At 36.8% G+C, this 11,303-nt stretch overlaps 1 protein-coding gene across 2 annotated transcripts; it reads right to left on the bottom strand.

Moving 5' to 3' along the window:
• Positions 1–618: 618 nt before the first annotated feature.
• On the bottom strand, positions 619–9,226 carry LOC114265751 (uncharacterized). 2 transcript variants are annotated; one of them, XM_028206581.2, is made up of 2 exons: positions 4,522–8,052; positions 619–1,017 (listed from the first exon to the last, which is right to left on the bottom strand). In XM_028206581.2, exons 1-2 carry the CDS (start codon positions 5,742–5,744, stop codon positions 816–818), a joined length of 1,425 nt encoding a protein of 474 aa, XP_028062382.1. In that variant the 5' UTR covers positions 5,745–8,052; the 3' UTR covers positions 619–815. The 2 variants fall into 2 exon arrangements, with proteins under 2 accessions (XP_028062382.1, XP_028062388.1); XM_028206587.2 differs by lacking the exon at positions 619–1,017 and adding an exon at positions 1,884–2,347 and having other exon boundaries at positions 4,522–9,226.
• Between the last annotated feature and the right edge of the window lie 2,077 nt (positions 9,227–11,303).

Raw genomic sequence — 11,303 nt, 5'->3', positions numbered from 1 at the left:
TTTTCATAACTAGCATTACCTCGTCGGATATCTAAAATGAATTGTCTACATAACCTGTTTGATGAATACATAACCTGTTTGATGAATTTCCTCTAAGATGAATGGTCTACCATTTGCTATGACCAGATTGACTTATTAGGTTTGGTTCTGAACTTTGCAGACAAAATGAGCTACAAGAAGGTAGAACTGGAGCTAACAATGAGGCTGATATTAATGCCAAATTTGATGACAAAAATTTTCTCTTCGAGGTGCAATTATCACCTAGCGAGATTATAAAAGAAAAGGACTCACCATTCCTCTCGAAACTGCAGAAAAGTATTTCCTTGCTGCTGATACAGGAACTGACCTGGGGATCAACCTACTACTTTTCGACAAAAATAACAAGCAGTGGCCTATGGGGAAACTCACAATCCCTCAGCCTGGTGACCTCTTGGTTAAAATAACTGGATAGTCACAGTTTTTTGGTGCACACAATTTGATAGCGATGGATTTGATTCAATTTTACAAACCCCCTCCAGCATTTGCATAACCAGCATTACCTTCTGGATAGCCTAAAATATATCTTTGAGAAGAGAATAGTTGCCACTGATATGGACAAGCTCACCAGAAAACATTTCCCTGCACTAAATACCTCTCAAGTAAGTTCTGAGACACTACAAATTTCTGATCTTGAATACAAGATTTTGCTGTTGAAATTCACAGGGTATCCATATACTGTTACTGGCAAAAGAAATTATGCTACCTGTAGATACAAGCTTTCGTGGAGCAGTTTTGTTAAGAAGCACAAATTGGAAGAAAACGATGTGGTTTGTTTTTTACAAAGCTGTCCTGCCTTTAGAAGGAAATAGCCGCTGTGCTATTCGATTTCCAATAAGTCTCAAAAGGTCCAAACCAGGTTTTGAGATTGTTTGGAAAGGACACACATCCATAGCATTGAATTTATACTGATATTGAGAACAACACTGAAAGCAGCAGCACCATTGATATGATTCAGAGCAAGCCTGAGAAGTCAGATACCTGATATGCAGATAATAGTCAGATTAATACTTTGATACTAAGCTCCTTTTTTTCTTTCTTTTTTAGTGAAAATCATTGTATAGGAATGTTTCATTAGAAGGCAATGAGTATATGAGCAGCTTCTATACTACAGCACTGAGATTGTGATTTTTCATACACACAAGACACCCAAGGCTTTTTCTTAAATTATTATTTTTTTCATAGCTTTTGATTTTGATCAAATTAATATTAAAAGCTATGCAAGTCACAACAACAATTAGCCCTGCCAAAAGTGAGGGGGGAAAAAAGCAAAAAAACTACCTCATGACTCTCAACAACATGGTCAACTCCTAAAAAACTCAACTCACTGGAGCAGGACTCACCGTCCAGTGTTAAAACTCTGGACCCATGACAATGTCGCAACCCAAAGTTTATGGTCCATTGTCTCGTTATTATTATGATTTTGAAAATAAATTGTCAATTTTTTGTAAAACTAAATATGACTAATTATATGATTATTGATATTCGATCAATCTAATATTTTACAACAATATGAATGGTTCGAATAGTGGGCACAGGGTGGGCTTACAATCACGTGAACTAAACACCTCTAAACTCACAAAACAGAACACAAGACACCCAAGGCTTTTTCTTTTTCTTGGTCTCTTATTTATTTCACAGCCATCACCACAATGATATATTTATATGGTAACATTATCAAATCAAATAAAAAAGAAATATAAAGGGGATTAATTTTCTTGTTTATGACATTTGACAGTAATTTTTCACCGAAGTACTCTCTCTTTTTTTTAGTTACCAAAAATAGTATTAATTTGAACCATATATGCATTGTCTCTGCATTGTCTAGTGTCAACCTGTAAGCTATAAAATGCATTCTCTGCTTTCATTTGTATCTGTATATAAACATACACACTTCAAAAGAATAACTCTCTCTCTCTCTCTCTCTGCTATCATTTGTATCTGTATATAAACATACACTCTTCAAAAGAATAACTCGCTCTCTCTCTCTCACTCAAAACTTGAAAAGTGCTCACAATCTATTCAAGAACAATCAAGAAAATGTCAGAAAGCAGAGAAATTATCACAAGTCTCAGTGATAATGAAAGAAAAAAGATGAAGAACTCAGATATTGAAGAAGCAAAAGATGTCTCAGAAGAAGAACAGAGTTCATCATCTTCTTCCCCAACAGTTGTCGCTACTGATCAAGAAAATGTTGTCACGCCAATCAAGAAACGAGGATATCTCTGTCTATCAGAAGACCATGATGTGAATCAGAGTCCCATTGATGCTTCATCAGAATCAACTTCCAGGTGATTTTCCTCTTCTTTCCCTGCCAAATTACTGATTTTTAATGGGCTTTCTTTCAAGAATTATCTTCATTCATTTCTGGCTGTTTATGTGTACTTTTTTATTTTTGTACATCAATACATACATAGTTTTGGGTATAGCGTATTCTCTCTGTCTGGTTGCATGCATACGTGAAAAATTATAATATGGATTTTCTTTCACCCTCATTCATTTTCTCAGCAACCAAACAGAGCACTGCGTCATCTTTGTCGTTCTTCAAAAATCCCTACCTAGTACTGACTCGAACATGAGCTAGTGTCATTAATAGGTTGGCTAGTTGAAGACTTGAATATGATTTGTACTTTATATTCTTGCGATTCAAATATTCTTCCTAAATCTTTCTTAATTTTAGTTAACAAGCAAATAGAGGATGATAAGATAAAATATTACAATTTTACTCTAGAAGAGGCATGCTGACAAGAAGGGATAGTGAATTTTTTTTTATGAAGCAGCCATTCCAAACAGATTTATTTGCAACTACTTATTTAGTTCTTCCGAAACAGGGTCATACACTCAATTAAGAGCAACAAGAAGGAACCACAAGGCAAATGTACATCCACTTCATCCAGCAGCAACATTGTCAAACATCCTCAGAGTGACTTTTACCCAAAATGGTCTTCTCATAAGAACAAAACCTCAGCTTCTTCTTCTACCTCATCAACCAAAACTGCTGACAGAGATTTTCTTTTTGAGCAGAAACTAAGCAATTCCAATGCCACCGAGCCCTTCTGCTTACAATTACCAAAGGAAAAGGCATTAGCTCATTTTCCTTCTCTGCAGCAAACCAGTGATGGAAGACCTAGTTCTAAGATGGGGGTGCTGCGATTTCTCTACTCTCATAACAGGAAATGGCCAATGAAATTCGTGTACAATCTGTGCAGTAAATCCTTCAGGATTTCAGCCGGGTGGAAGGCTTTTGTTGCTGCCCACAACTGCGAGCCACTGACGCAATTCGCTTTTATAAGATCAACCACTCTTGTTCACAACGCTATGATCGATACTTGATTGACTTTGAGAAGGGAAGTGGACAAAATGAAAGTAAAGAGGCAGTGGAGACGAGGATGATTAGGTTGTTTGGAAAGGACATCTACGAAGATTGCAGAAGTAGTGATACTAATAGAAGCCGCATTGTTGTTCAAAATGAGAAAAAAGAACTGGTGAAGATGAAGACGAAGACAATTAGGTTGTTTGGCAAGGACCTCTATGTATTATCAGAATAGCCCAGTCAATGGCTCTTATGTATGTAAAACTAATATTAGTTCATTGTGCAACTGAGGGATCTTTTATACCTACTTTTGGTCTATAGAAAGCAAGAAAGATTTGTTCACAACTCAGTTTGGAATTTTAATAAATTTGTACTAACGGGAACAGACTCATCAGCTGCAAACCTGCAACTACTTGCATGCATAGCTTATCTCTGAATCCCCCTACAAAGCAATTTCATGAGTTTCATCCAACTAAAGTACCCCACACTAACTGATTGAAAGGCATACTGCAATTTTCATGATCAAACCATAGATTAATGAAAATTTATTTGGATCTCTTTGGTTATATTTTAATGGAGTATAAGAGAACACAACTAACCTACTGGTGACTTTTTGTTTTTTTTCCAAAGTTTTTGTGCACTAGGAAACAGAGACATCAAATAGTGCAAGGGTAATGGAATGAAATAGACAGCGATTCCAAGTTGCTAACTATTAAAGTGACTTCAATCTGGGATCAATTCGAAAATCATAAAATGGTAACAGTGACCTCCCCTCCAATGTATCAGTGGTGAAATCCAGCGAAGGATGAAAAATAATCATTTCCCATGGGTCATGGGTGGGCACAGCATCACGTGACTTTCCATCAAAATAATCACAGCATGTCTCACAAAATGAAGTTCTATCATTCCAAAAAGCAGAACACTAGCACCTTCCTAGTCTAAAGTGTTATCAACTATGATTGATGACCACCTAATCAGCTCGAAGACATTAAAAAATAAAATAAACAAACAGGAGTTTTAACACATCATGCAAAAGAAGCCCAAAAAGAACATATATGTACTTGTAATTTTCTCAAAACAGATACACATATTTTGATACACATATTTTGGTACATATGCAAATTTAATTTAATTAATATCAGGGTAGTTAAAATCTAATATCTCAGTTATACCCTTTTTTGCCATGCTTGGTCACATGGTGCAACCATCCAATGCCTTTGATTGCCTTGGAGATCTTCATAAGGTTAGGCCTCCCCATTCCCAAATTCATCTTCCCTGTAGAGAACTTCAGAGCTTGTAAGCAACACAACTGGCCATTCATGTCCTCTTCCTCATCATCGTTGTCCACGTAGCATTCAGAGTCACTTCTCTTCTTGTTCTTCTTCTTCTTGGAGTTGATTTTTGGCTTGGCTTTGTTACTCGAATCTGCTTCATACGTCTCCCAAAGCAAATCCATCCCCTCACCACCACTATCCACATTGTGCCGCTCCTCAAATAGCTTGCACGCCAACGTCCTCTTCCACTCTTTTTCTCTCCTCATCGACCCATAGCTCCCAAGATTAGAATCCAATGTTCGCGAGCTTGGACTTTCCAAGAAATTTGAAGTGTACTCTCCACCATTATCTATGCAATCAACATATGCATCAAATGTTTCAGACTTAGCTGCGACTTTTGAAGTGACCTCTCCACCATTATCAATACTAAATTCAACCTCGACATCCTTTATTTTATCAACTTTTTTCTCTTCCACATTATAAGTCCTGTTTTCAAACTCATCCAAAACTTTTAAGAACCCTTCTAATCTCTTCTCTTCCATGATAGCTTGTTGATCAGTAGTCTCTTCCCAAGCAATTTCCACTGTTTTCTCTTCCAAATTGTCAACCAACACTTCAGACATACTCATACCTGGGATTTCGTAGCTTGAACTCTGAAAAACAGATGCTTCAAGAGCTTCGAAGCAATTTTCTTCTGATCCCAAATCCAAAACTTCATCTGACTTCTCTCTTGCATAGAATGTCGATGTGTCGAACACAATTTTGTATGCTTCAAGCTCCTCAAAGTAATGAAATTCGTTGTATTCATCGTCTGTCTTTGGCCTTAATCTCTCCATAACAGCATGGTATGTTTGGAGCAAAAAGCCCAATTTGGATTCGGATAATTCGAGAGATGAGTTGTCATGGACAGTAAGGAAACCAAGGAGGAGGAGTGAAGTGGTGACGAACAGAGGAGAGAGATATGAGAGGAGCTTGAGAAGGTATGGGGAGAAGAAAATGAAGTAAAAGAAGTAGAGAGGGTGAGAGAGAATGAAGGAAAAAAACAGATGCAAGTCAGAGAGTAGGAGAGAAGAAACTTGGATAGTCTTCTTGGGAGTGCTTGACAAGCACAGCTCAGACATTTTTCTCTCTCACTCAGAGGTCTGTGAAGAGACAGAAATAAATGGAGATAATGTAATTGAAAAATGGAAGATGCTGATGGAATGGAGAAGAAGTAAGAGTCAAGCCTTTTGTTTTTTTGTTTTAGAAAAAGGGAAAAAGAAATGTGTGATTGTGGAAGTGAAAGCGGCGTGAATAAAGGAGGGAATGGAATTGAGAGAGAGAGAGAGAGAATCTATAACTAACAATGACAAGAAAGAGAATTTTCTATAGAAACTTTTTCTTCTGTAACCACCAAATGTTTGGCTTCTGCTGTTAAAAATTGCCTAAACAGCCCTCACAAAAAACCTTGTCATTGTGTTTTTTTTATTTATTATTCTTCTATTGAGGAACCTCCCAACAAAGCAAAAATTGTTGAAAATTACCTAAAAAGGCCTCACAAAGAACCTTATCATGAACTCTCTCTTTTTTGTGGCTAATGAAGAACCTCCCAAGGCAGCAAAATTATCATGTGGATCGGGACATGCAATCATGTGACCACTTTATTCCCATTTTTCTTAAAATTTGGATACATACCTCTTACCTAATCACAGGTAAGTTTTTGAAACACCAGCTAATTTATTTTAACTTAGGGTCACACAGGAGTCACCCATACAAAGTAAACCTCAAATACGCACAACCACCCACAAACCACATATACCACTTAAGATCAGACGCAAGGTTTACACTTCATCACTGTACTACCTGTGCTAACTCCAAGCAATAGGGTGTGCAAAGCAAAACTGATGATATAAATCCACAGTATCACATGAGGTGAACCCCACTTTTATTGCAAATATCCAATAGCAAAATGCGATAGAAAATTAAGTATTGGCCGTAGAACTGATGATACAAAGCTGTTTAAAGCATATCTTATTCTCATCCAACCCCTTTTGTGGCACTAAACAATTGTGGGTGCCACTAACATGACCCACCAGGCTGTGGGCTCATTGGACTTTTAATACAGAAAAAATAAATAAGTAAGATGGCATGTTCACACCATGACTTACATAGGCAATTATAGTAGTGTATCACATAGCATATAAAGACAGATTTGACTAATTAGGTGTGCATATGGACTCCATATTCATCAGATCCTATACTGACACTAAAAGGGAGGGTAGAGAACAAACCATGTGTTCTCACACCAAGTGTTTTTGTCTTCAATCTTTTACTACATTAATTTGGTATAGTTGAGGTACAAATTGCTCTGACATTATTAAAGTTTAAGATAACACAGTGGGTCGATTTTGCTTTTCACTTCAAGTTTCTCCAAATTAATTCATTTATTCACAACTAATTCCCTTTACAAGATCACATGTAACATGAAAGATTAAAAATGAAGCAAACATAATTTCTTAACTCATTTTTATGAGTAATTATTTAGTAGTTTCAGAATACCAACTTAGTGTTGTTAGTGTCTTTGGTGGCATAAGTTGAAGTCATGAAAATTCTCTCTCTAAAAAGATGAAGTTATAAATTACATACATTTTCTAAAAAGTTGCACCAAACATACTAACGAGATTTCCAACAACAACAAAAATCATAAGCAGCCTCCATAAGCTACGCCAAACAGGGGAATCACAAGATGGGTACAGCTTACTTGACCCGTTTTGGTCAGTTGGGTGAGAGATAAAACCAACCCCTCTTTTGCATAATCTCTTTGATCAGAAACACCATATACATGTCATAGATCATCCAAGAATAGTTTAACAATATTAATCAAATAAATACCGCAGATCCAATTTCACACCTACTCCACAAGTCCTAATTGAAAGAGAAGTAACTAATCTGCAAAATATTAAAAACCACAAGAAAGCCATGTATATATCTACCCCTGTACGAGATGTGTCAATCTTGGCAGTCTCTCACCTTTAAGCAAACAACAGGATTTTTATTTTTTTTATTTTTGATAAATTAAGCAAACAACAGAAATTATTGCTACTGACCTATTGAAGAGTGTAACATGAATGCTTTATAAATGCTTTTGTGGATTGGCTAAAATAACACACAATACCTTTGAAGAGTGCTAGCATGAATGCTTTATAAATGCTTCGTAAGATTGGCTAAAATACCACAATTTTGAACGAATACAGTAATAGAGTAATACAAAGTATACTGAGTTTGTTGATGGGGCCCATTTATGAAAAAAATTGTCCATTTATATGCATTTTGTATTTGCTGATTTCTATGTTCCTAGACTCATTTAAAATTAGTTGGTCATTGTTGTATACTGCAAATCATTTTGTGATTGGAATAAAGTTAGAAGGCTATTTAAAAAAAAAAAAAAAAAGAGTTAGGAGGCTAATTTATGTAAAGGTCTTGCTAACCACCACGCACTAGGCATTGGTTAGGACTAAATCACACCTAAAAAAAAATAAGAATAAAAATTTCAATACATATTACATATTTCACATATTTTTATACACTTTTTACATAGACTGGCATTTACCACTTATTAGTTAGTGCTGAACATTCTCATTATAGATACGATAGGGTTGGAAGAGAAGCAAGAGGGAGACTCTAAATATACCCATTTTTTTTATTATTACTACAATTCATATGATAAATATTTATTTCTAAAATACCAAGTTTACAATCAATAATGGGTGTTTGGGTACAACATAAAAAAGTTAGTTTTTAACTAAAAAAATCAAAAAGTTAGTAAGATGCTCTTTATCAGATAAAAAAATCAAATATCACATCAACTTTTTCACTCACAAAAAATTACTATTTAACAACTTTCTAAACACATTAATTCTTTAATTCCTAAAAAGGCCAAAAAACCATAAAAAAGCAAAACTCCAAAACACCATATAAATTATGGACTTTGCTACAGACCTCCACTGGGGGTCGACCCCCAGTGAGGTGGCAGCGTGCCATTCGTCCAAATCACAAAAAAAAAAAAAAAAAAAAAAACAAGTTTTTTTTTTTACCAATGGGAAGCCTCCGTACACGACCTCCAGTGACTCCCACTGGGGGTCTTAAGCATTTTTGATAAATTATATTGTATGAGTATAAAAAGAGAAGGGAGCATAAAAAGAGAAGGAAGAAAAAAGACAAATGTGAACCCATATGGTTATCAATATAATTGATAGATTTGTTTTTTCAAAAAAATGTATTAAAATATATGAAATATGTATGAAATTTTATTATTCAATTTTAAACAACAGTGAATAAAGAAAATAAGTAGAAATAGTTACAAGTTGTGAAAACTAAAACAAGAAACAGGAGGTGATTGAGGGGATTAGGACTTTTAAGAAGTCAGTTAGATGATGGATTTCACTTTCACATGGGAAAGCACTCAATGCCAACTCAAGTGCATGCTATTATGCGTGCGCCCTTTCCTTCGGCCCCTCAGCTTTTCACCACATGAAGGCCCCATATGTTTGTTGTTTGACTTCTTTTTTAGATAATTATATTAGCATTTTATTTTAATTTTTTTTTCGATAGGTTAAAAAATAAATAAGTGTGCAAGGGAAGTTCACAATGTAGTGCCAATATTATTATTATTGTTCAATTATTCCTAATAAGGGTACTTTTATAAATCTCCAATGATTTTTCTTTTCCTTGTAAATATGATTTACAAAAAATCACTACTTATTAATTTTTTTCTTTTTTTTCTATAAGTTCCTTCAGAAATAAAGGGTCCAAATGCAACCTAAAAGTATTTTCACGTGAAAATAATCATTTAAACTATTTATATTTCCAAATAGAAAAGAAATTAGGTGTACATTACATAAACCACAAAATAGTAAAGTGAAATATTTAGTTCAAAAGAGGGAAAAAATAAAAGCATTTATGTCAGTTTGTCCCCCTCCCCTCCCCATCCCGCCACCCCACACCCCCTCTTCTTCCTCACCTTTCTTGACCACCACAAACCCATAAACCTTAGATCTGAAAACCCTCACCCTCCTTGAAAACCCAAACCCATTAAGGTTCTCTCTCTATCAATCAATCTCTTACTATTTACAGAGGGGTCAATAACAATGACAAGAGAGGCAGTTGGGGGTGGCAAGTTTGGTAGGAAAGTGATAAAGAAGAGTCATAGTGGTAAAGGGATAGCACCTTCTACTTGAAGGCTGCATGGTTGGCATTGGCAGCACCTTGTGCCCATGACCAACCAAGACCAAGGCATGATGGAGGCATGCCAAGACAGCAAGGTGAAGTGTTGTCCAAGTGCTGAGGCAGCAGCACAACCCTTGGCCAAAGTATGTGCAGCCGTTGCACAGATGCAAGGCATTAACATGACCCGAATGTGGGCTGCAGCATACTTGGGGGTTAAAAACAATCAGTAGGCAAAACTTGGTCTGGAGGCTAAGGCAACCAAATTCGTGGCTGACTTGATGAGGCAAACAACATGGCAGTTCCTAGCAGTTATGCATGTCAGTTAGCAGCAGTTATCCATGATGGGCAAAGACAAGGCAAGTCAGGACATCTGGAACAGAGGCTGAAATATAGCAGCAGTTAAGAGCAGTTATGCTCCAGAAATGTTCCTAAGTCCCTAGGCAGTTGGGGGTGTCAACTGCCATGCCACTTGGCATGCTTTCCTTGTAATGCTGGTTGTAAGTTGAAACTGATTGTAAGCCTATTTAGGCATCAGCCATGGAACTCGAAAATTAACTAAGTGTTTTGTAAGAGTTCCATAGGCATCCTTTGTATTGTTGGTGCAATCAATAAAGGTTGGGATTTTTCCTGTAATTACTTGCTGCCTATTCTTACTTGTTATAACACTCTGTGTGTGTGTGTATACATACTTGGCTGAGACTAAGTGTCCAACTTAGTGCCATTACAGGCTGGAATTTTTGAAACGAAAATTGACCCTGTAACAATTGGTATCAGAGCACGGTTTTGCTCTAATGGTTTCTGGCATGGATGCCTTAAAAGACAGGGTAACTCGGTTGGAAAATCTTGTTGGTGACCCTGCTGATGAGAATATCTCGCTGTCGGATCGATTGGATGCTGTGGCCACAAGGCTTCTTGCCCTTGAGACCTCGACAGCAGATCGGTTCAAAGACGTGCTGTCTGATGTCCTGGCCATTTCGGATTCTTGGAAAGACAAAATTCAAGAAATTGTGGATGAACAGTCCCTTCTGAAGAAGGCCATCTGTGGGCATACGAATTCTGAAAAGGCTCCTTCGAAAATCAAAGTTCCAGACCCTAAAGCATTTGCTGGAAATCGGAGTGCAAAGGAACTTGAGAATTTTCTGTGGGACATGGAGCAGTACTTCAAGGCTGCTCATGTGCCAGAAGGAGAGAAGGTAACAATCACAAGCATGTACCTTACCGGTGATGCAAAACTCTGGTGGCGTACTCGTGTCGGGGATGATGCTCGGACAGAGATCTCAACTTGGGATACTCTTAAGAAGGAAATGAAGGAACAATTCCTTCCGTGCAACACATCTTGGGTTGCAAGGGACGCCTTGAAACGGTTGAAGCATGCTGGATCGGTGAGGGACTATGTGAAAGAATTCAGTTCGTTGATGCTGGACATCAAGAACATGTCGGAGGAAGACAAACTCTTCAATTTCATGTCTGGGTTG

Source organism: Camellia sinensis, chromosome 14, assembly GCF_055761805.1.
Source record: "Camellia sinensis isolate YWXY chromosome 14, ASM5576180v1, whole genome shotgun sequence".
In the NCBI taxonomy this organism is placed as follows: Eukaryota; Viridiplantae; Streptophyta; class Magnoliopsida; order Ericales; family Theaceae; genus Camellia; species Camellia sinensis.
This window is presented reverse-complemented; position numbering and strand designations above follow the sequence as displayed.